Genomic DNA, 25752 nt, shown 5'->3' with positions numbered 1-25752 from the left:
GACAACCCCGTTAAATGTAAAAATATAAATGAATAAGATCATAGAGATTAGAGCGATTATGACGTCCTCTGTGACGTTTACCAGGAAGCGAATGTAAACACAACAATCGAAAGAGAAACGCAAATTATTATGCTATTCTGAAAAGGATTTCTCGGTGTAGGGTTCTAGAAACTCCTTCTAAAGAGTTTTTCGAAATGTATGGATAGGTGAAATATATGATTGTCAGTTTAGGAAGTGAAACGCAGTAGGTGTCAAAGCTAATATTTCGAGATACCGGTAAGATAGCTTAGTAGCCTGCAACATTTCCTGCTTTATATTTCAAACAGATACAGGACTTGATTATAGTATTGATCGTTTTTGATAACACAGCATTAATGTTTTGAATTGATGCGTGATATTGTACAGAGAATGTGTTACAAGCTGATGATAGCGTTGTCAGCAGACAGTTAAAACAGGAAGTATCAGAACGCTGTTGTAGGACTCTAAGGGATTAAATCCGATAAGTGTTCATATAACCCTGAGATATGAGAACAAATTAAATGTTATTGAACATATTAAATGCAGTGCTTCAAAAGATGAACCTGTAGGCAATGCCACTTGTCTAGCTGCTGTTCACCCATGTTACTGAATGACTATTAACTTATTCAGCTTTTCTCCATGTGCAGTCATGTTTGCCATTAAGGCACCTGAGGAGGAGTCCCCAGACCCAGTGGAGGAGATGGACACATCAGAGGCTGTCTGGTGCTGGTATTACCTAGCAGAGTGTGGAGTGTGGCACATGTTTGAGGTACAGGACAATATCCTTCCAACTATGCATTCCGTCCATTCTTCCCTTCATACCAATGATTCCATCCACCCATGATTCTCCCACTTAGTCCACGAGTACCAGTACTGCATCCTACAAAGTCCGTAAACAAGTCTAATTTGCGTATGTTCTGGTTCTGGCAGATTGATCCAAGTGCAGCGTGCTCTGTGACCAGTGAGCAGATAGAACAGAATTACAGCAGGAATCAGCATGGTGTCATGGAGTTTTACACGGCTAAGTACACATACAGACTAGACTTCTCAGGTACCAACGTCACATCAGTTCAGTGCTGCTTATAATGATGGCAACACTTGTATCTGTTGTAGATTCTATAATTGCCTGCTCCTTGACTGACTTTGTTTCACAACCAGTCATGAAGCAGATCAATGTCACGACTGGGAAACAACGGCCAATCAAGCGAGCCTTCCACTCTGCTACAGGCTTTAGGTGAGTATGAGGTTGTCCCTAAGTGGTTACTTACAGGCATGTTGCTCAGCCAAAGAGAGGGATGAGTAATCTTTCTGTTTGTTGTCTGATCAGTTTCCCTTCCTGGGTCTTACTTCCTGGAGCTCATTTTAGACTGTAATAGGAGATTGGCATAATAACCAGCCAGCAATTGACCCCTGCCTTTAATGTACTGCCTGCAAAATTGACCTTTCACCTCCACCAGGTTTATCTGTGATAATCTGGCCTTGCCTGTGCCCTGCCATTGGGAGAGAATAAATACAGACGAGCCCTATCAGGTAAAGGAATGTATGTGGATAATATGTTGTGGATCTAAACCATCTACGTATGCATCTACTTTATTCAGACAGAGGATTTTTCTTTTTGCATTATCAGGTTTGTGTCTAAATGGGGTAGTTAATTGTGTCCTTTTGGAAATGCAGTGATATCCAATACAATATTTTAACAGGCCATGGACATGCATTAACTATATTATACCCTATATTATTTATCTTTATAGCTCCTTATAGACAGTTTCAGCTAATTTAATAAAGAGGTGATGTTTTCGTTTTGCAGTGAACTCCTGTGTCTTTGACCATTCTCTTTTAGCTTGTGTCATTGGGCAGAGACACCTATGAGTTCAAGGAGGTAGTCAGACTCTACGAGAGGACCATGGGTCATCCAATCAAATCCATCCAGAGGATACAAAATCTAGATCTGTGGGAGTTCTTCTGCAGGTGTGTGTGTGTCTCGCTGTGTGTCTCTGTGTGTGTGTGTCTGTCTGTGTGTGTTCAGGCATGGGTGCCTGACTCTGTGAAAGTGCAGCATCTGTCCCTCCATCAAAGTTTTTTGCATTTTTAAGACTTACTCATCTACGCCGTCTCTGAAAGACCCACCTACAGTGATTGAATCATGCAGCGTTTTACAAGCATTACACGTCAACTCCCTGTACCAACGGCATCGGTTTTGCACTGGAGACCGGGGGGTGTGACCCACTGGGGCCGGTCCTTGGTACTGGACACAAAAAAAGTTGAAGTTTTTGGGGGTAAATCACCAGACTAAAGCACAGATGGACACATGCTATTATAGGTCTGAAACCCTACCAAATCCTTAACTGGCAAACCTCCTGTCCCTTCACCTGACAATCCACCAGGGCAAAATGCTGCATGTCACCAAGGCAAAATGCTGCATGTCACCAGGGCAAAATGCTGCATGTCACCAGGGCAAAATGCTGCATGTCACCAGGGCAAAATGCTGCATGTCACCAGGGCAAAATGCTGCATGTCACCAGGGCAAAATGCTGCATGTCACCAGGGCAAAATGCTGCATGTCACCAGGGCAAAATGCTGCATGTCACCAGGGCAAAATGCTGCATGTCACCAGGGCAAAATGCTGCATGTCACCAGGGCAAAATGCTGCATGTCACCAGGGCAAAATGCTGCATGTCACCAGGGCAAAATGTCGCATGTCACCAGGGCAAAATGCTGCATGTCACCAGGGCAAAATGCTGCATGTCACCAGGGCAAAATGCTGCATGTCACCAGGGCAAAATGCTGCATGTCACCAGGGCAAAATGCTGCATGTCACCAGGGCAAAATGCTGCATGTCACCAGGGCAAAATGCTGCATGTCACCAGGGCAAAATGCTGCATGTCACCAGGGCAAAATGCTGCATGTCACCAGGGCAAAATGCTGCATGTCACCAGGGCAAAATGCTGCATGTCACCAGGGCAAAATGCTGCATGTCACCAGGGCAAAATGCTGCATGTCACCAGGGCAAAATGCTGCATGTCACCAGGGCAAAATGCTGCATGTCACCAGGGCAAAATGCTGCATGTCACCAGGGCAAAATGCTGCATGTCACCAGGGCAAAATGCTGCATGTCACCAGGGCAAAATGCTGCATGTCACCAGGGCAAAATGTCGCATGTCACCAGGGCAAAATGTTGCATGTCAAAATGTCATGTTCTAAAGAGACCCCATTTTGGGTGCCAGTTTGAACCAATGAACAACCAACGCTATAACTATAGCACACAAAATAGATACGAATGTACTTGTGCGGGTCCCTTTTCAGTAGTTTCATTATTTTATAGACATCTGATATATATTTATGGTGCTGTAAATAACCCGTGCTTCCGTTTTGCACTGATGAAAAAGGTGCAAAAAGTATTTTTGTATGTATTATACTGTCTATTCACATGGCATATCATAGACTCCCTCAAAACTATACTGATCAGTGAAAATAAATGACCTAATTGATTGTGATCGTTTTCTGGTAAAAAAAATTATAATCATTTGAGATGTACTGTACACCTCTATTCTGAAGTGGAGGAGCAGCTCCTCGGTAAGTAGTTGGTCCTTTTGTGTGCTGGTAGTCCTTTCATTTTGATGGTAGATAGATGGAGTGCTAGCTTCTCTTGAGAATAATTCCCTTGGAGTATTTATTTGTTCTGGAAACGATCAATGCCTCTGTGTATTTGAACTCCTTGGTCTTTCCAACTTCAAAGGAAAAAACAGCAGTTGCGCAAGGTGAAGCGAGTGATGGACATCGAGGAGAAAATGTTATTTCACGGCACAGGCCACAGCAACGTACAGGCTATATGCACATACAACTTTGACTGGCGACTCACTGGGAGCCATGGAGACGTCTATGGCAAAGGTAAATGCTGCATGTGTCGTGAAATCAGGACATTTCAACTGTCTGATAGCGTTCTAATACTGTCCTCCAAATCTTTTCTCAGGTAGCTATTTTGCCCGAGATGCCAAGTATTCCAGCAAATTCTGCCTCACGACAGGAAAACATAATTTTGCCTTGCAGAAACATGGACTAGCCCCGCCGATCTTTTCAAGCGAGCCTCCATATAAGACTATGTTCCTGGCCAGAGTGCTGGTTGGGGAGTACACGTTAGGTCACCCCCTGTTCTGCCGACCACCATCCAAGGACATGAGCTACACCAACTTTTTTGACAGCTGTGTGGACGATCTCGCCAACCCAAAGATCTTCGTTATCTTTGACTCAAACCAGATTTACCCGGAGTATCTTATTGAGTTCTACTGACGCTTATGGGAAGATTGGGAATGTTGTCACACAAAGTTCACAGGATGGACTTGTAATTACCAGGAAGTGACTGCAATTCAAGAACATAAGGGGGAGGGTAGAGGGAGGAGTGCCCGTGATGACTTTTTCCTGTTCCATAAAAGACTTGACTGGGACTTTGGTCACATGAAGTGCCTTAATGGTTTAATTTTAGAAAACAAAAATGACTATACAAAGGGTTTATGTTTCTACAGACACTGTAGAGTTTGTACAAAGTTGTTTGTCTATTTCCTGTATATAAAGAGTTGTGAGGTAGTGCAAGTAGTGGCATATTTGGTAAGAAAGAAAATATGCGCACTGTTGGCATGTTCCCAAAATGTGTTAGCAACGTTTCAACCTGCCACAGAGCATCTTGGGCAGGAAAACCCTTGGTTGTTGAAACATTGCTAATACGATTCAGGAGCATTCTAATAGTGTCGTGTGCTGGTATTCTTTTTTCTTTCTTTGACCATAATCAAGCAAAGTAACTACACTGAAATACAGTTGCCCTCATACTATGTATGTGTGTAGACTGTATAAACACGGAGTACTAGAATGCAATAGAATACTACCACACTGATCCTGCAGACAGGTGAACAGTAGCAAACGTTACAGGAACATTTAACTTTCACTGGTCCTATATATAAGGATCTCATTCCACAGATAGATGTAATGTAGGAAAAGAGCAGGTCAATTAATTTCTAACAAATATACTGAGCATTAATATAGAGAGCATTGAAACTCAGTCAAATATGACGGCAAGCAAACACCACAATTGTCCAGTCACACCATGCCATGCATGTTATACTTGTCTCGTCTTGGTTTAGTATACTGTAGCAGATACATTTTCTGAAAACGACGACATAGGCTAGTGTTGCTTACCTAATAAGCAGGATGGGTATAGTTTGTGCGTGTCAAGTGATTGCCTTAGTTGAGGCCAAGACTTCAGGCAATATGGCTTTTGATGGCCGATGCATCTTAAAATCTGCTTTGCGGTGCAACTTTGTTGGTACCACTAGCAGTGAGGTAAGCTACCTGTTTGTGTGTGTGTGTGTGTGTGTGTGTGTGTAGTTAATGTATGCATGACAAGCACTTTCTTACCCCTTTGCAATCTACCTCCTTCATTCAGCACATTGTACATGGTTCAACAGTAAAATGAACTGTTGAATAATAATGTCTTGGCTGAATTAAACTTATCGTTCCTCTTCACAAGAGGGTGCCAACGTTATGTCATAATGGGATAATGTGTTTTAATGTTCATTAATTAAGGTTTGCCAGTCCTCCATGTCCGCTTTGATGTAATCTTGATATAGACTTGATTTAGACTTACTGTTGTAATCCACTGTAAATAAACAAATGTTATACATGTATCTTAACTTATGTTGAATGAATTTCGTAAATACCAGATCTTTAGGGCAAGACACACAATTCACCAAAAAAAAACACGACCCATTGATTTCTGAGTCATAGTTTCGATTCAAATTCAGTGTGGGGCAAAGGCAAGTAAAGATCAGGAAATAATTGAGGAAATAAAAATCAGTGCTTCTAACTGAGCACATGGTGGCAGTAGAACACAATGTCACACCACAAACTGCTTTAGGACTTAAAGGATGGTAACCACCCACCATCAAGGTTTCGGGAATCCACATCTCGATTCTTTTTCTAATCTTATTTTACTACAGAATTTGCCACAGGTCTTGGGAGGCACCGTCTAATCTTGGATAGCTACAGCACCATTCACCTTCTTGACAAAACAAGAATCTAGAAAGAAGGTAACACCCCCTCACTATTTCCTTAGTGTCTTTAACCAGATGTATTTGGTGTTTTGGTAAATAAAATGTATGTGTGGTTTAATGTAGATGTGGACTCAATCAAGATGGGATTCACATGGTGAAGAAATGGTGACAGACAACGACACAAAGAAACCATGTAATTGGTTCTACCTGGATGAATTGGGTACTTGGCACATGTTTCCGGTATGTCTCGCAGTGTTACCTTACATTATATTATTCCACCTACATTCTTACATCCCTAGTTGATGCTTTGTCTTGGTTTCTTTCAGAATGATCACATGGGAGAAGGCTTTCTGACCAGTAAAGACATTGAAAAATATTACACAAGTAATCCAGAAGGTGTATTACAGATATCAACATCCAGAGGCATAAACAAGCTGGATTTTGCTGGTACTGTATTTACTGTAATCCTTATTAACCTAAGGATTACAGTATATTAACCTATATTTACCACGCTGTATTACATAAAACTGTAGTTGTGCATTAACTTCAAGAACATATTTTCATCTGGAGTCTGTAAACCCAATATTTAATTTACAACATCCAGAGATGATGCTGACCGACGTCAAAACAGGAAAGCAGAGGCAAATCAAACGATCCCATGAAATTTGCCTAACAGAGTCTAGCAGAAGGTGAAACTGCGTTGTACACCCTTCCTAATGCAGCACATAGTTTTGCTTATTGAGAAATGAAAGTGAAACTAACTCTGCCAGCTTGCATAAATTTTTTTTTCTCTTAGTAGATGCTGTTTGGATAAAGGCAGTTCAATGCCGTCACGTTGGGAAGTGATGGACCCCAAACTTCCCTATCAGGTGTTCACTAAAAACAAATAAAATGTCAGTTTTGTGACAATATTGTAGGGATGTTGTTACTCAGATTCGACACCTAGTGGAAATCAGATCCTTATTATTTCTGCAATAATATTGAATCTGGTTGTTTTTGGACATTGAAAGTCTGATTTAATTGACAACTCTCACTACCAGATCTTCTGCCTGAGGAGAGAGACAGATGAGTATAACCATGTGGCAGACTTCATAAAGAAAGAAGGGGAACTAGACCGACAGATCAAATCCATCTGTAGAATTCAGAACTTGGACCTCTGGGAATTTTACTGTCGGTAAGATGAACTGTTATAAGGCACATCTCAGGGCGGCTGAGACAGTTGGGCTTCAAAGTACTGTTTCTTTTTAGGTGATCCTTTTCTATTTTAATCACAATATGGTTATGTGTGTATATACAGTATATATTACACTGAAGTGCCAGAAAAACTGGTACAGACGAGCCCATACAAAATACATTGCAGCGCCACCTAGGCACATCATTGGTCACGTCTGCCAGTGCATATATAAAGCGATAGACATCTGTAGAAGCATCTAGAGCTGTTTCCACCATGAGAATGGCAAGTTATCATGATTTTAGCAATTTTCAATGCGGTTCTATAGTTGGAGCTTGTGAGATGGGTCATGGCATTTCCGAGGTAGAGGAGAAGTTAGGGATTTTGACATACTACCATTTCAAGGGTGTACTGTGAATAAAATACTTCTGGCAAAACATCTAACTTACTACAGCGGTGTGGCCGTAAATAGACTGTCGGAGAACATGAACAGCGTCGGCTGGCAAGAATTGTTTCATGCGATAGGCGTGCAACACTGCCTCAAATAACGTCTGCATTCAATGCTGGGCCCTCAACAAACATCAGCGGGAGGACTGTGCAACGTTCCCTCCAGGATATGGACTTTAGGAGCCGACGCCCAACTCGAGTAACCCTGATGAATACTGGACACACCGCTACGCGCCTCGCCCGGGGTCGGGAACACCGCCACTGGACACTTGATAACTGGAAACGAGTAGCCTGGTCTGACGAGTCGCGTTTCCAACTGTTTCGGGCAGATGGACGGATCCGTGTGTAGAGAGAACCCCATGAAGCCATGGATCCCGCATGTCAACAGGGCATTGTACAGGCTGGTGGGGGCTCCGTAATGGTATGGGGTTTGTTTAGCTGGCATTCAAGGGGACCCCTGGTATGTCTACAAAAGTCTCTGACAGGTGAACGCTGTGTGTGCGTCCTTTCTGACGAGCTACACCCGTTCATGTCCTGCATTCATTCTGATGGGTTTGGCCTCTTCCAACAGGACAATGCGCTGCCACACAAGTCTAGACCTGCCAAATAATGTTGCCTTTCCCACCTAAGTCACCAGATCTCAATGTTATCAGACACATCTGGGTTGCCATGCAACACGCTGTGGAACACAGAAATCCTACACCCCGACAACCGCTCTGCAGGAAGTCTGGGGTTCATTTCCTACAGAATACTTCCTCAATCTTGTGGAGTCCATGCCCCATCGTATTTCTGCAGTTCTGCCCTCCCGTGGGAGGCCTACTGGTGTACTGGTGTACCCGTTTTTCTGGCACTTCAGTGTACATTCATTGTCATCACCACACTGTATATTTTCTTTATAATTTAGCTGTTGATTGTTGTTGTAATCAGTCTCTTTTGTTGTGCCTAAAGGAAAAAGACACAATTGGGAAGGATTCAAGGCACAACAAGTGTCAAGGAGATGAAACTGTTTCATGGGACAAAAGTCAGCAACATACACACAATCTGTACATACAACTTTGACTGCAGGTTGGCTGGTAGCAATGGTCATAGTTATGGGAAAGGTACGGGAATACAGGCTATAATTTATATTCTATCATTTAAAAGGTAGCTGGTATAACATCTCTGGTACCAAAGCCAATTAATAACCATCTTCGTCCTTTCATCTAGGAACCTACTTTGCGAGATTTGCCTCATATGCAGATAAATTCAGTTTCTTCAACTCTGATCCAGTACCTCTGTTTGGTGAGGCACCACATGGCTATTGGGGCCAAAGGACCAAAATAATGTTTCTGGCTCGGGTGATAGTCGGTAAATCAACAGCTGGAGATTCCACATTTCTCAAACCTGACCACAACAGTGCTATCAACTTCCATGACAGTTGTGTGGACAATTTAATGTACCCCAGAATCTTTGTCATATTTGATCCTTGTCAGATTTATCCAGAGTACCTAATTCAGTACTATTGAAATAAAGTCGGATACCTACTTTGATAACCTAGACTGCAATGGGTTTCGTGTTTAAGGCTATCGATTAAATAAGTTACACTGACTTTTGTTTGCATCAAAATTCATGACACTATTGATATGCAGTTTGCGAGCAAACGGCTTTGTAGTGAATGTCAGGAATGGAATGGCCGAGGTCAAAGAGATGTGCGCTAGGCTGGCAGTTTTTTTTTGCCTAAATCTTATGTTAGGTTACAGACTGGTGGCACTCAGAATTAATAGAGTGGAGCTTCAGCCAAGCTAAATTTCATTAAAACATTCAAAGGGATTTCACAGCGCTAGTAACCAATCGAATCTCAGCATATCTTCTGATATGGGAATTTTGTTTTGCGCCTTCAAACTTGCCTGAAATGAAACCCTCCAGTGGCATTTTCCAGTGAGTCTGCAAAGTGGAATCCCATAAAGCACTATATCTTTTTCACACAAAAGAATGGACTGCCAAATTGTGAAATATTTCAAATTTTGTATTGCACTCTCATATCATAAGTATTTGCCTGTCACAGATTTACATATAATATGCTTTTTATTTCCTGGAAACCATGTTGAATAATTAGGTCAGGTAACATTTGTACCTATTTAAACAGGCATTTCACAATCTGACTCAATGGTAGCCTAGGTTTAGGACTTAGTATGGGGGACTAGCAATATCTCCTAGTCCTGGTTACCAATCAAAACTCCTGCTTTTTTTTGGGCCTTCGCATTTGCCTCAAATTACAAGGATGTCGGTGCTAATTAAAGTCTCCAGTGGCCCTTTCCAGCTAGTCTGCATCGATGCAGCCTTCATGAGCAAAGTTGAATCCCATATGGAATCTTATTTGTATGGGCATGCCAAATTATATTAAATGTGCGTTTATTAATGTCTGAATTTGAGACTGGACAAGGTAGAAGAGAAAAAAATAAAAAGTTTAAATCAGGCATGGGCAACATGCGGCCCCCACCCCCTCTTTGTGTGGCCCTCAGGTTAATTTAGAAAACAGTAAAAGGAAATATACATAAAAAAAAACATTGGAAAAAATATATCATGTTTGACCTTAAATTTGTTGTAAAGTTAGTATTGGAACCAAAATCTATGCTTGAAGCAAAACATGAAATAGACTTGAAATAATTGTTTGCATGTTTACATATAAAACAATTTCAGGGTCTCAGAACGCTGTTGTGATGTCTTTTTAAGTGTGTGTGTGTGTCCCAAGTTAATCTGCGGCCCCCTGATGACCAGTACATCAATTCTGTGGCCCCACCACCATCCAAATTACCCATCCCTGGTTATAATGGTTTAGATCCTGTAAAACTATATGACGGATTTGTACATTTTAATTAGTTTTTTATTACTTAAAATTGGAATATAAATTGCATCATTAAAGTCAATTGTGTCCTGGAGTTTATGGGTTATATGATCCTCTCTGCACGTTGGCAAAGGCTTGTTTTAGGTTTGTAGGATTGGTTGCAGCCTGGTGAAAACAGTATTTTGCACTGGCAGTAGAGGTCGCTGTCCAGCTTGAAAGCAAACATGCCAGCCTTCTTCCATAATAGGATACAATGCTTGGTTTCTGTCAACTGATCAGCTTTAATGGAATATCATATTCTCGCTCTCTCTCTCAAATTAAGCAATTGAAAGTGACACATTGTCGATGGGGAGTCCTCTTTGAGGTCCTGTGTAACTCGTTTAATTTATATATTTATGAAGCAACACATTTTTTGTACCAACATATTTTGATGCATGGACAATACTGGTATCATCACCATTTCTATTCAGGGGTCTTATAAACACCATCAGGTCTATAACACGTCCGTAAATATTTAACTGTTTCTGCTGTAACTGCGTGGTATACATCAGAGATCTAGTAGTCTGCGCGTCTGTTGGTCTGCGCGCGCCTGCGTTGCCCATAGACTCTATTATGCGACAGCAAACTCCACTTACCCAGGTGCCCGCCCAATACTGACGTAAACCAAACTACCTTAATTAAGACCTGATAGTTCATTAAAAAAATCTCTGTCCCAAACCAGCGCTGAAGACTAGCTTATTCAAGACGCCACAAACAGAAATGCCACACATAAGAAACGTTTTAAACGTTAATTAAATCCTGCGCCTATTGTAGATAAAGGGAGAAAACAAACCGAAAGACACTTGGGAAATGAGTGGTCAAATAAATAAGTAAATATAATAAATAAGTAAATAAATTATTTGCTGATATCTCAGGTGACTGCAGCTAGCTAGCTAGGGGTGTCGCTGCAAGTGTGACGTGGAATTTGTTTGGCTATATGGCGCTCCCAAGCTGTGCTACCAACCAAAAGGTAAGCAATGGAATAGCTGGTGAAAATGAAAAATCACCTTGATTCGGTGCACATAGAAATACATTAAAAAAACAGTAGGAGCTAAAAAAGAATAAATGTTCTACAGTAGAGTCTCTGGAACAAGGAGGTGGTTTTGATGTAGGACATCCGCAAGCTGATCTACCATGATAAAGGTAAGCAAAGTATGCTGTTGGAATATGGGAGTTAAAAAGATTGTCCCAAAAATATAATTAAAATATTTTCTTTAATATTTTGGATAAAAGATAGGCAATGCTTAAAATACCCCAAGAAACGTTCCCCCATCATTAGGAAAACTTGGTAAATTTTGTAAAATCTGGTTTCGTGCAAAATAACTCTAAAGGTACTTTCATTGTAGGTCCTACAACTACAGAAATTGGGAAATTATTATAGATGAACACAATTGTCACTGTTAATTTTCTACTAACCGGCATTGAAAGAATATGAATGCCCCGGAACTCCGAGTGATTTATTTTTTATATTTCCCTCATCACACTTGATCACAAATGAGTTTAAACCTTTTTAGGCCAATTTTGCCTCAAGAGTATTAATTACAACTCAAATAATATCAAGCTTTGCATTTCATCATCATTCCTCTCCTTACCAGTATTTTATATATAAAAACAGCAATGATTGTTAGAATTACTGTTCTAACTGTTTGGGTCAGCGGATATAGCCAACATAAAGGGCAACGGTATGTCATCAAACCTCTGGGCTAGGGCTTCCTGTATGCTAACAAAAGCAGAAGAGGAAAGAGGAGGAAGCTGGAAATCTTTAATGTAAAGGTTTGTCTCTTCCTTACCATCACTGTTATGTCGTGTTGTTCATCATCTCAGGAATTCCATCTGTATGGCATTGAACGCCCAAAAACAACATGTGAGAAACTAATGTTAATACTAAATATTAGATTAGTGTGCTTCTTCTGGTTCTCGTTTGAATAAGCATAGGACTACAGTATTAAAAAATCAGAAAAACAACTGCTCCTGATACTGTAGGTTTTTGAGTTTGTAAGTTCTGAAAATTTTGATAGGTTTCCTAGACAAATTATCCTAAGTCTGGATAAAAATCCTATTTGTTATGTATATTCTTTAGTCTAGGAACACGTTTAGTGTTTTGCTGGAAAACTGGCCTCCTGTAGAGAATAAAATTAATTATTATTAAATTATTCCTTATATGCAGCTGAAGCATGATTCCAATTACTGGAACACTGCCACTGTGTTTGAACTGCTGTTGTTAGAATATAATTTTGTCGGATGGCCAGAATTGGCTCCCGCAGTCCCCTGGTTCCTCACATAGCGGGGTCAGCTACATGGAAACGAGGAAGAGAGGGCATCAAAGTACTTCCTGACTGCCTGCTGAACACAAGTAACGTGAGATGGAGTCACACTGAGAAGCTAGACCACTCTATTTCCTCTCCACAGGGGTCAGAGGAAACATTCATGCTATTCTGATTAGCTTATCACATTAAAGACACGAGGGTGTGCATGTTTGTGTGAGTGCATACTGTACATGTGCCTGTGATATGTTGAGTGTACTGTACTGTACCTCTACAACATTTTGGCTACTTTCGCGTGTTACTTAAAAAATCTTAGCCTACTCCATTTCCTACTTTTGCCAAAGGTTTTCCTGTACGTAAAATAATGATTATTGCAAAGTTCAGTAGTGTTTCACTGTTTATAAAAGGTGTGAAAGGTGGACATTGTTGATCCATCGCTTATTGGAATGTGTGATGTTGGACTACAGAAATTGGATGTGAGGGATAGGTATTGAAATGTTAACCTGTCCCACACATCTACCTCATTGCCTCCAGTGCCACTGCCTCTCGGCCTCCGGACTCATGCTGGGCTGCTTATTGGCTGTATGGGGAAATGTGTGGGTTCAATCATACTCTTAAATCCTTACTCCCTGGTGTGTTCAAAGTCAGGTGCTTTATCAGAAACCCCCTTTGATATCTGTTTGATCAATTAGTAGCCCGAGTCCTGACAGAAATTGACCTCCAGAGAAACAGGGTAGGTCTCATTAGTTCGATTGTATATGCATTTGACTACCTTCATTGACTACCATTATTTAGAGGCACATTTGATGGTTTGTGTGCGTTGCATGTGTTGTGTGTCTGAAATAGGTTAGATTGTAGTCATCCGCACAACTGTCTATTCTGTGTCAAAAAGGTCTCCATGGAAACCAAGAGTAAGTCTAGTGTAGACAGAGAGATGTATTACTAAATTATTTACTTGACTCCCTTTCCTTTGAAGTCAGAAGATTTAAGCTATATTAGACTGTATTACAGTATCTACTGGGACTAACGCAAAGGAAGACTTTGGAGTGGATGTACATCTATAAAATGTAGATGTGAAACGTTAAATCCCTAGGCTACAACTATGGGAACGAATCCGTTCACTCAAGGTCTGAAGTCGTGTCATTTTTAATGGCAAACAGAAAATAATTAACAGCTGTTTTACAAAACACAAGACAAAAGGCCAACGGTCCCCCATAATTTAAACACATAGAATGACCTCAAAAAACAATAAAATAACTTACTGTCCATTCGTCAACTCCTTCATGGCCAGGAGAGTATGGTTTTGACAGTAACACCAACTGACATCCCTGAGCAGAGACACATTAAAACCTCTAACTACTTCATGTTGTTTCTGTACAATTAGCTCAAACAAGGTGTATGTGTATGTGAGAGGGAGATGGTGAGTGAACAAAGCCTCTAGAATGACATGTCATAAGAAAAAGGGCACAGTGTTGGTGTTGAAACAGACCGTAAACACAAATCAATAAGTTAAGAATTCTTGTGATCACATAAATTGAAATAAAACCTCTTCATTATATTACATAAGAAACAAAATGCAGTTCATGAGTTGCATTAGGATCCACTGTTGCTAGGCTGTCCCAACACGCACAGCAAGATACTGTATAGCTTTGGCACAGTCTTTACAACTTTCTGTTGGGTGTGAATGAATTTAGTTCTGGGTTAGTACCTTGTAAAGATCTGTTGGCATCCTTTGCAGAATAGTTTGCAGTTCTGTCTTCACTCATTTATGAAAATAAGTTTGACTATATTGTTCTGGAATGTACCATTGACATAAGGACAAGACAGGGCAGTGTTATGTGCAGGAATGATTAAACCCAGACCTTAGTATATGTAATGCAAATATTCAGGCAAACATGTTTATCGTGGATAAAAAGCAAGTACAAATTTAGTCTCCAAGCCCTGTTGATATCAGCAAATGGATGGGAGTTATGACTTTTGTTCCATATACACTTCCTAACTTAAATTAAAGGCTTCTGTAATAACACGTCTTGGGAGTTTTCTATGAAAATACAAGATAAGAGTAATCTCGTAGCCACCCAGCTTGAGACCGGGACTATCCCGGACCCTGCTCTTTGACCTCTGTGAGGCTGCCTCTGGGTAGCCAAGGGTTGTCATCCTAACTATGTTGACTTGTGTAGCTAACCCATCCCAGGGGTCAATCGACCCATAATCCTTAGATATACAGTCCAGGGCAGCTCAGGTTGGCATATTGACTCTGGAATCCACCAGGCCTCCGGCCACAAGGATTACATGGTTCCCTAACTTCTGTCCCATTCAGACTGCTGATCTCAAACAGATCGAGTTGGCCTCTGTATTCATCCCCGTGGCACATTAAGCCCCATGTCTCTACTCAGTCAATTTCTGGGGTTTCCCCCACCTCTTTTTAGGCCATCATTCCCACTGAGGGGCCCTCGCTTTGGCTACTTCCAGTTTTCCTGTGTCTGTTTTTTGAGGTTCAAGGTCCCTGCGTGGTCCTCAGGCCCTGCCTCTCCATTATGTTCCACAGCTTGCGCAGGTTAGACCGGGTGATGACGTCATCGGGCTTGAGCTGCAGCGCTCGTAGGTAGTTGGCCTCAGCCTGTTGTAGGCGGCCATTCAGATGGAGAATGGCCCCCAGGTTCATCAGGGCTGCTGGATACTGGTGGGGAAAGAGGGAGACCAAGGGAATGAGAGAGAGAGAGGGTTCTTGGTTAACGTTAGAGGGGTACACCGTGGGTAGCTTGACGCCCTGACCTATGGAAGTCTTCAGCAAGGACCTTGCTGTTGCTCAGAATAACGGCTGGTGGTTAACGGTCGATTCATGTTTAAAGTTTCCAGAAGGTTCTCGAATGCCAAGTGTTTGTCATTCCGCATTTTAATATCGTAATTATGTTTACGTCTTCTACAATGAGGTAGCCAATAGAGTAATACGTTTATCATGGGTCATTTGCAAACAAACCACTCTATGCATCTGTGTCTTTGATGACTGTCAGGAATTCTTGGAATGAGCCATTAGTCACCTTGATTCTTTGCTAGTACTACTGCTTTTTGAGGTCCAAACAAAACTGATCTGCCGACACGTATTTCCAAATAAGTATCTAAATATATATTATAAAAATGATATTTTTTATCATAATTACTTTAAATAATACTTAAAATGTGCTTGACATTTGTTTCTAACAAGATATTTTACATAATCTGCAACATTAAGTTGTATGTTTAATACAATTAAATGTGTATATATCATAAATTACTTCTTAAGTGTTTATTCATTATTTACGTTGGTCATTTTTTGGGCCATTTCATATCACCCCAGTTTAATGGCTTCAGTGTGTTTGTTAGTGTTTTTGATGTAACGCCAATGAAATGCGTCATGAAATGCGTCAAATGCGACATTTTCTAATACGTCACAGTGGATGGTTCTTAATATGTTCTGACTCAATTGTTTTTCTGAGACAATTTGTTTTGATACAGTCTTTTAAATGCACTGAAACCTCAGTGTTTCCACAACAACATAAAAAACACGTACCATGTCTCAGATTGAGTGTCACTTACACTGAGGTCTACATTAAAACTACCTCCACGAACCTGGTCTCGGGCCAGTGCCCTATACTTTGTGGTTTCATTACCCAATCACAGGGATCCAGTCTTTCTGTTTTTATAGTGTGGTCTACAGCAGGGCTGCATAACTCTCTTCCCGGAGATCTACTGTCCTGTAGGTTTTCTCTCCAACTCTAATTCAACACACCTAATTCTAATAATTAGCTGGATGCAAAGCTAATTTAAAATGGTCACAAATGTGATCAAAGAAAGAACCTACAGAACAGTAGATCTCCAGGAACAGGGTTGGACAGCCCTGGTCTAAAGAGTAGCTGAGTGGATGCTGTCTTCCGGCGTGGATCTACACTCAGTACAGCGCTGAACATGGAGTTCAATCAATCTTGTCTCAAACTCTCTGATTCACCACATCGACAGACCTCAGTTTAATGTAGACTTGTATGTATGATCTGTATTATAGAAGACATGCCAGGTTTTTCCATGGATGAAACAGAGACTAACTTTTTAGGTGGCGTTAAGCAGTGAATGGACATTGAAATACCGCCTGTTTGACCATGCAGTAGCTGGTTCCATTTCAGACACTTTTCTTTTTCTGACAGTGCTTTCATGCAAAGACCTTTGAAATTAAATAAAAGGTTTTCAGTAAAGATTTGAAAACTAGATGGTTTGATGTGTTTAGCTTTGAGGCATGTTGAAGAGTAGTATCCATTTTCACAAAAAGTTCAACTTTTTGGAGCTACAGTGCGTGGGAAGACTGATTTGTCTCTGTACAGTGCTGTACATGAAAAGGCATAACAGAGCTACAATAGAGGATATTTGATATTTGCTCTCACTCTATTTCCAACTTTGGTCTCTCTCCTCACTGTTTAAAAAGGCCATGTCGATATGCCTGGAAGCTCATTGTTCTATGCAGGCCTGTCTTCACCCATCAACTAAGTAATGATGAGCTAACAGGATCCGAGGTTTAGTCATTTTGCCTTGAGCTACAGTTCTCACCAGGACCTTCTAGGCCAATCGGTTATGTTTGTGCGCACACAAGTGTTTTACTGCATGCGTGCGGACGGGTGTGGTTGCATGTGTACATGTGCGAGTGTTTGTGAATTTACTAAAGTGAATGGATTGTGTGCAAGACATTGAATTAAACAGCCCTTTGATGTGACAAAGTGAAACCACCTGGCCTATAGTGCAACACTGCATATCCCCAGACTCAGCTCTTCAAACACCTCTGCCTCTCCCACACCTTCCATACTGGAGACTTCACACGCCACTGAATCTGACCAATGAATGGAGCTGAGCTGCAACTGCGTTTATTTAAAAAAAATTGTTATAAATGATCTAAATTATTTGGCGAGGTTTGTTTTGTCGTTGTTGCACTGGCCCAATTAAGATATTTATCAATGTAATATAATTGTATTTAAAAAAAAATGTATATTTTCTCTGGCTTGTGTTTTGATATTTTGCTCTTTGACTCCTGTTGTCCCTTTGGACAGAGTTTGACTGTCATACATTGAACAACTGCTTATCCAGAGACAAATAAGGCAGCTATTCTGGAGCAGTACCCAGTGTTTTCCCTGTTACTGTACAGATGGGACATAACGACTCCAGACACTACATCAAGGGCACTAAGAGCCAAAACTGTCTGCTGAAACCAAACTCTTCCTCATTTTTAACTTACACTGTTAATGTTCTATACTGATCAGGAAGTCTTTATGGGTCTCCAAAGTCAGAGCACAGTTAGAGGCTGTTGGAAATAAATGATGCTCCTCATTTGTAAACAGCACTTGGGGTTGGAGACAGGAGATGCCAAAGCCAGACTACATCAACAAGTTATTGTGTACAGTCAGTGTTGCCAGAAACCCATGCTAGCAGTTTCTTAAAAGTAGATGTAGTAGTACTTTTTAAAAGTATATTTTGTTGTTGTTATTATAATAATAATAATAATAAAGTGGTGGTGGTGGTGATTGGGAATGTATACAGATTTAAGCTGGTTGAGAGGATGCAAAGTGTGCAAAGCTGTAGAGGGTGGCTACTTGGAAGAAATGTACAATATGAAATGTTTTGATCTGTTTTAACACTTTTCCTTTTGGTTACCACATAGTTTCGGTGTCTTCACTACTCTGCAATGTGAGATGGGAAGCTCACCTGATCCAACACCACTTATGGAAACACAAATGGTCATTATCAATGCCAGAAAAGAAATGGGCAAAACCAATATGTGTATGGTCAACAGCATTTATGTGTGACACATGTAGACAGTTACAGTGCAGCATTCCAGAACACAACTATAATCCTGCATTCTCTTTCGGTCATCATCTCTTCACCATGGTGTCCTGCCTCTACAGCAGCATTAGGACTTAGGACTGTGGAAATTCAGACCCTGATGTTTTTTTCCAGGATGTACACTCTCACAGTATATATATTTTTTTTTTCCCCCAGTGGGTTTTGACACAAACAAGTTTTTTCATAGCCGAAACCGTTCTGGATTAAGTAAGAATAAGAGGACTTGACATTTGCTAAGCAGACATGCACAGCGAAATGTCAGAGACAAGAGGTACTTCACTCCTGACAAATGGCTGAGTAAACCCTTTAAGTGTTTGAGTGTGCAGATTATAGGACCGTGGCCTTTCCAAGAATTACACTGACAGATAATTCTAGCTCTGAGGGGGCACAGTGGATGACAAAGACAAGGTCATACTGACTATCTCATCATACAAGCTGAAACTGAATGACACAGACTTGGGCAAACTGACATTCACTGATTCTGTAGGACACAATGTCAAGGACATATGTCCATTTAACAAAGAAATGTTACATAACATTAATCCATTTTACATTTTATCTTTAGTTATTTAGCCGATAGGTGGGAAAATCACACAATTCAGTAACAACACGTACACCTTAAGTCAGTTCTAAAAATCCTCTTTAAAAACTCCTTGCAAAAGGTTTTAATATGACCCTGGTTTTAATTGGCTGCCAAACAAATAGCACCGCCTTCTGAGTTCCACCACTGACTGAGATGGAAGACTCCAACGTAAAAACCTTCCAGTAAATCACCAACCTCCAAAAAGTCCCACACTGCAAAGGGAAGTGCAGCCTCATGACTAACGACCTGGGTGGACCTCCTCTACTATGGCCTCAAAACACACAGGTTCTTAAGACTAATGGCTCAATTGAATCGAACACACATTGCAGTATTTTTTCACAGTAGCTATTTATCCCATGGTCAAATTAAGTCACAGGGAGTCTTAGGCTCTATATAAAAATCTACACTTTTCCCAATTAGATGTGTGTAAGCATGGCTGACACACTAAATAAAGACACTGCATAACAATTGCTACGGCAGGTTTGAATGAATCCCAGCCTAAATTACCTCCTCTCTTTCTCTCACTCTACTCTCTCAACGCTCCCCATGTGCCCATTCTTTGAACAGACTGATTGATGAAGTGCAGAGCTGTTTAACATCGTGGCTTCTAACAATAGAATCACAGGGAGTCAGATCCTGGTATTGGCTTCTAACACCAGACAATGGGAGGCATTGATGGAGCAACTATAGTAGACATGTGCTCACTGTGTGTAATGGCGTGTGTGCGTGTACATGCTTCATACTAAAGGCCCATATGGCCATGGTACTCACGTCTGGTCTAAGTTTCGCTGCGCGCTCGTAATGTCGCTCCGCTGCCTCGTTTAAACTGGCCTGTCTGGAGAGAGAGATAGAAAAAGAGAAGAAGTAGGGAGAGTGAACGAGAGGGGTAGAGGATTACTCGCGGCTTAGACTGACTAGTGACACATGACAGCAAAAAGAGTTCTGGATTGACAAGAGGCCTCGTTCATTGGCATTTAAATATTGCCTATTTGGCGTCTTAGACGTTGAGATTTACATGGGCAACGCTAATCATATCTTAAGACATGCACGTAGAGGAACGTATGCATTGGGATTACTAACTAGCACTGCTTCATCAACGGTGCATTCCATCCATACAATTCACGCCCGACCTGTCATATCTGTTACCTTAACGTCTTACATTTCTTGCCTGCTCTCGATGCAGGCGTTTCCCACTGGACTGAAGAGGATCAAAACGATCTGCAATATCGGGCAACGGGGAGTTTTGCGTTTGGAAGTTTCATAAAATGTAAGCAAACTGACACCGCACGGATGTCGATTTAGATGGGTCAAAACATGGTGTTGCCTAGTGGTCACTGTCAAATATCACACAACACTAGGTGGTCATTTTGTTTCAGGACACACTCAGTTAGTGTGACGCTTGATGTTGGCAATCATTTGATACTATTAAAGGCGTCAAATAGTTCTGAATTTGCAATACAGAAGACATATTAAGGGGTGCTTATACATTTTCTGTGGCGTTAATACACCCAGACAGGTCTGTATCAGAATGTCTCAACGCAGCCATTAGAGTGGTTTATTACAGGATTTGGTAAGTATATATGTCATGGTGGTGTTTTTAGACAGTAGGCCTGTTTCTAAGAGGGCCAGAATAAGACAGAGTTTTTACTCTCCGTATCCAAGCCTCCACTATTATGCTTGAGGAGTCGACTTATAACTCCAAAAACCTCCGGCGCACGGTACTTTGGATCAGCGACGCTGTAGCTTCAATTACTTTTCCAGATATGTAGAGCATAAAGGAATTAAGTGACGCTGTTTCCAATATTTCCTTGAGTCGCGGTGGGTTGAGAGGATTTGCAGTCCCCCGTTTCAGACATATAAAACGTATGTGCTGTCTGTGAGCGCACTTTCCAAGCCCAAATGGAGAATTATCCCAAGGGATGTCCGGATTTCTTTACAAGCCCTGGACCTAAACCTCAATTGCATGAATCAAAACTACAACTGCTGTTTACATGAGTTGGATATTACCTATAAAAGTGGTTGAACCATACAACCACTCCATGCAAACTGCCATTGTGTTACTTAATGGTAAACTAAAACCCATAACATTTGAATCCGTGCCACTGGCTGCATATTTTGTTTTTTTGGATGGTAGAGGGGGAAAAGCAAAGTGTAACCCTTTGTTGTAGTAATATCTCCAGTGGACGCAGCCGTTTCAAATGGGTTGAAAATTAAGACCTGAATGATAAAATATCTTGGCAACCAACTTTCTATTCTCAGAGATAACCTACAGAGACACCTTGTCTTTTTTAATGATAAGCAATCTAAATATAACAGACATTCTATATGCAGTATACTGAAGAGCTATAGGAAGCTACCGCACATCAATATAAACACAACTTCCTGTTGTGTTGTTTGATTGTAGTCCGGTTGGACGACGGCTTCCTCTGAGCTTGGTTCCTCGTTTTCTTTTTTTCCTATGAAGTTGTTCATGGCCAGTGTTCTCCCAATTGTAATTGCTCTTTAGAGACTGGGTTACAGTGATTACCAGAAGTTTTTCAAATGCTGTAATAATGTTTTTCTTTAGATGTTGTCACACCCACCTGAGCATGTGAGCTGCACTGAAGACCACATCAAACTCTGAACTGTCCAACTCCGCTGCTCTCTCTGCCATCTCTGCGGCTTCAACCAAGCGGGACTGCTCCAGCAGAAACTGACCTGTCCATCAGAGGGAGAGACAGACAGACAGCAAGAAAATTAAGTGGCAGCAATGTGGGACAGGAAAGAAGAAAAGTAAAGGAAGGAAAAAATTATGAAAGACAAAAAGGAAATCGAGTGAAATAGGAGAGAGTGAGAGAGAGGGTTTTTATCACGCTCAGTGATTTGTGGAATCCCAGATGAGTCTGAGGTGTTTCATATATTTCCTCAGGGAGCATGAGCACCTGGCCGTGTCTCCACGGGAGTCAGCTGAGGAGACATAAATTACAGCTACTGTGTGTCTGTGGCACAGATGTTATTGGACTGTCTAATGAACACAGGGTTCCCTATACAAATCAGTGTGTGTGCATCCATCCTTGGGTCGACGTTCGTTACCGTGTCTGGATGCCTGAGGAATACCCTTCCAGTTTTAGTTTTTTAAATTTGTGAATAAATGATCTCACTGAGGTCATTACGTGCAAGGTGGCAATGACTATTGCATGGATGTGGAGGATTTAAACGTTTCTGGGTGAAGTTAAAGCAAAAGGAAACAGTTCTTCGGGAAGAGCTGAAACCAAACGTCCCTGAGGTCACGTGGATGCGAAGGTTATAGTGGCATCTGCAGAGGACAGGATGGTAGTGTTTTGTAGTGCTTACCACTGACTAGAGGTTGGTTACATATACTTCACCACCTGGAAATGTTTTTATCTAATCATGAATCTGTCGCGTGCTGATCTGCCAACACAACGCAGCATGATGTGTTTGGTCCCTCCATCAGAGCATTAGCCTGCACAATGGCAGGAAATGTACTTTGTCTCCATCTGACTCCTGTTTGCTCTGCCTCGCCCTGTCCCAACTCGTCAAATTAACATCAGAAGTGGCGCAGTGCTGTGTGCGTCTGTCGCCTGAGAATGAGTCGGTAAAAACCGTCTCGCCAACAACAATCAGGAGTTCAGTCTAAGTGGATGAGGAATAGTTGTTGGGGCTCGATTACGATAAGGTGGTGGGGGCCAGTGAAAATAAACATCCCCGCAGAGCCTAAAGAGGAGATAACATTATGAGCCCAGGAGATAGCAGAGGGCGAACGGCGCAGAGAAACGGGAAGTGACTCCGTCCAAGGACAGCAACCCAACCTGCCAGATCCCGAACACAACCCAAAAAAACAACCCCCGAGACTTCAGCAGAAATAGCTATGTTTCTTCTAGGCCAGCATTCCAATATGAATGGCAGCCTTGACAAAAGTGCAGGCAGACTAACCGCCGTGTAGAGTTTCTACTCAATCGGCAAAAGGCAAGCGTTGTTAGCGGTGGTGGTTAAATCCAGTTTCCTTTGGGAGATAAACTGAGCATATCAAGATAAAGCCAGGCTTTAGGTGGACGTATGACCTCACACAACCCCTACACATTCTACACCCAGCAACACTGACATTAAATGTGAACTAAACTAAAGGCAAGGATATCTCTTTCACAAGAACGGCTTGATGAGAGGCCACAGGCCAGGTTTTTGCCCACAGCATGCTATTTGGACGCACAACTGTGGGAGTACTGTAGAAGGCTGTGGAGAAGGTCTCTAGCAAACTGCACATAGTTGTGGTGTATTTTTTTACTGTGTGTTGTATTTGAACAAAACAAACATAGTGGGACATTTTACAACAGGCAGACGTGCAACAGGGCCCATTGTGTGATAAATAATTGAGGTACTTCGACACCTGGGCAGGTGCTGGTGCAAATGGGCTGCATGAGTGTGTACTGAAAGCTGTAGGCAAGTGTTTTTGAGAAAAAAGTTTTTGTTGTTTATTAACTTGACCACCCCGCCCCCATAAAAAAAAAAAAGATTTTGGTCATCTTAAACAGGATTGTTTAAATCATTGTGGAGGGGATAACATTTAAATAGGGGTTAACATTTTTCTCCTCTGTCTTGATTTTTGGTAATGCTTTTGTGAATAAAAATCAATTATTGCTCACAAGCCAAGCCTTTATCAACAGTCTAGGCTAGGCTGCTTGCCGATTGAATTGGGCTGGACAAAAAGCTGCGTTAATTGAGAGACGAGGTTATCATGTTTTTGTTAATCAAATTAGAGGAAATGGGTCAGAAGCTACATTAGTTCTGTTTGTTTCAGAACACCAGGTTTACAGGCACCAGATTACAGTTCCATTTGCATTCGGGTAATGAGAGTAGCTGCTGGATATAGGCTGCATTGCTCCTGTCAAAATGAATGCCATAACCAACAGAATTTCTACTAATTCCACTATTTGGCAAAGTATTAGCAATCCTTGCATACATTTTTTTTGAATATGCAGGGTACTGGTTTTAGCAAGTTAACCTTCCCAAAAAGCATGCGTTTGAAACTAGCACCATATTCACATACATGGAACAGCTAAAATTATTCAAATGATGCCCATAATTTGCAATTCTTGTTAAGCTAAAATATGGAATTGTTTTAAGATCATGATCATGAAACAGTCTAAGTTTTGAGTTTTAGAAGTTGCAAGGATACCAAAAAATATATAGGGTCCTATTAATTTGACATTACGGTGAAATTTGCCTGGGCTGCCATTACTCTATGTATTGAAACAAATTTGAAAAAAGTGCGTTTCCTAAATCTGAAGTTTTGTGGGAGCAAACTTCGATAACCATTTAAAAAAGAAATGTGCGCAACACCACAAATTACAGTTGGATCAATACCGAAAGCTTGTGTGCTTTTGTAGTGTAAAACCGAGAAAACCCTGCAGTTTCAGAGACGATACTGAGTCCAACTCATATACGGTGTTTATACGTTCTAGCGGTTTGCAGGGTTTGTTTCTTTAGCTGGTACTTACCGTAATGCATATAGCAGTTTCCTTTGGAAGGACCCAGCTGAATGGCCTTTATATAGTAGTGCTCTGCCTGGGTCTTCTGCCCCTGTGAGAGAAAACGGGAACGTTTGATTAGCAGCAGTAAATCAGTTACAAAGCCATCCTCAGTCATTCATTGCAATTTTTCCGAATGCTTATTCGTCGCAGTTGCTCGTCTTATTTATTCATTAATTCTTTTCTGGCGTTATTGTGATTTTGAACAAGAGAGAAGAGTTTTTGCTGAAAGTGCTGCATTCAAAGCCACGCTGAAGAAGAACATGTGAACTGGAATGAGAGACCTAGAACCCTGGACCACCCTAGGCCAGGCAGTTGCTCATATTTCTGACACGTTTTTAATTGGGCGTCGGCAATTAGACTCATTCAAAACCCAAAACAGCCAATTCCCATATGGCAGAAAATAATGTGCAGAAGAAATCAGCAAACCACCCACTTTGCCCATAAATGAGACTTTGCAGATATTTCAGTCAAGAGGGGGATGGGGAAATCAGTAATAAATATTTGAGCAGCCGTTCCCTATTCCTATTCTATGTTGAGCCAGGTTGTTTTACCAAATAACTTAACAACGCAGGGTAACAACAATCCACCGTGTTTGCTCTGCATCTGCTGTGGATTAGGTCCGTATGGATTCATGCATGAGTTGACGCGTGAGCTGGGCCACGGCTGTAAACCTGGAAACGAGTCCATAAAGAACATTGATCTGAAACTCCTTTTCCTACAGCAACAGGCACAATCTTCGAGGGAGTCTGTGTTATAGAGGTTCTTAAAGGACATAACCGGACAATATGTCGGAATTAAAATGTGTTACATCGTGGACATCCGTGTTAAGTCATCCGGCATTTCAAGATGGTCAACTAGGTACTTCATTAACATCTACCTTGATTGGCTGATCACTCCTGGTGCCCATGTCAGCCGTGTGATCATGAGGGTATCTCATAGACAGCTCATTTGTATAATGTGTTAAATCAGCAAGGTGAA

At 41.3% G+C, this 25752-nt stretch overlaps 3 protein-coding genes and 1 long non-coding RNA gene across 6 annotated transcripts in view; 3 read left to right on the top strand and 1 right to left on the bottom strand.

Annotated features, from left to right (window-relative positions):
- The first annotated feature begins 65 nt into the window (after positions 1 to 65).
- Positions 66 to 5672, top strand: LOC105020367 (protein mono-ADP-ribosyltransferase PARP11). The gene is made up of 8 exons (XM_010887337.4): positions 66 to 276; positions 666 to 787; positions 949 to 1069; positions 1177 to 1252; positions 1476 to 1548; positions 1859 to 1986; positions 3755 to 3906; positions 3989 to 5672. Exons 2-8 carry the CDS (start codon positions 668 to 670, stop codon positions 4303 to 4305), a joined length of 987 nt encoding a protein of 328 aa, XP_010885639.3. The 5' UTR covers positions 66 to 276; positions 666 to 667; the 3' UTR covers positions 4306 to 5672.
- A 152-nt stretch (positions 5673 to 5824) lies between these two features.
- LOC105020366 (poly [ADP-ribose] polymerase 11-like) lies at positions 5825 to 9207 on the top strand. 2 transcript variants are annotated; one of them, XM_010887336.4, is made up of 8 exons: positions 5825 to 6095; positions 6183 to 6299; positions 6386 to 6506; positions 6664 to 6748; positions 6859 to 6928; positions 7100 to 7233; positions 8626 to 8777; positions 8884 to 9207. In XM_010887336.4, the coding sequence occupies exons 2-8, from the start codon at positions 6183 to 6185 to the stop codon at positions 9180 to 9182; spliced, it is 978 nt and encodes a 325-aa protein (XP_010885638.1). In that variant the 5' UTR covers positions 5825 to 6095; the 3' UTR covers positions 9183 to 9207.
- A 2202-nt stretch (positions 9208 to 11409) lies between these two features.
- Positions 11410 to 25752, top strand: part of LOC105020369 — a 38747-nt gene continuing 24404 nt past the window's right edge. Inside the window, exons 1-2 of the long non-coding RNA XR_828717.3 lie at positions 11410 to 11510; positions 11617 to 11683. This is a non-coding gene — a long non-coding RNA (uncharacterized LOC105020369). The remainder of the gene's footprint in view (positions 11511 to 11616; positions 11684 to 25752) is intronic.
- The window catches only part of tmtc2a (transmembrane O-mannosyltransferase targeting cadherins 2a), a 63800-nt gene continuing 51982 nt past the window's right edge, over positions 13935 to 25752 (bottom strand). For both annotated transcript variants that reach the window (XM_010887339.3, XM_020042595.2), the window contains 4 exons: positions 24742 to 24823; positions 21829 to 21943; positions 20018 to 20081; positions 13935 to 15484 (listed from right to left, as the gene is read on the bottom strand). In XM_010887339.3, coding sequence (XP_010885641.1) covers positions 15302 to 15484; positions 20018 to 20081; positions 21829 to 21943; positions 24742 to 24823 — 444 coding nt within the window. In that variant the 3' untranslated portion in view covers positions 13935 to 15301. The remainder of the gene's footprint in view (positions 15485 to 20017; positions 20082 to 21828; positions 21944 to 24741; positions 24824 to 25752) is intronic.

The sequence above is a fragment of the Esox lucius genome, chromosome 23 (assembly GCF_011004845.1).
Source record: "Esox lucius isolate fEsoLuc1 chromosome 23, fEsoLuc1.pri, whole genome shotgun sequence".
NCBI lineage: Eukaryota > Metazoa > Chordata > Actinopteri > Esociformes > Esocidae > Esox > Esox lucius.
Note: the sequence above shows the minus strand (reverse complement) of the source record. Positions and strands in the feature narration are given on the sequence as shown.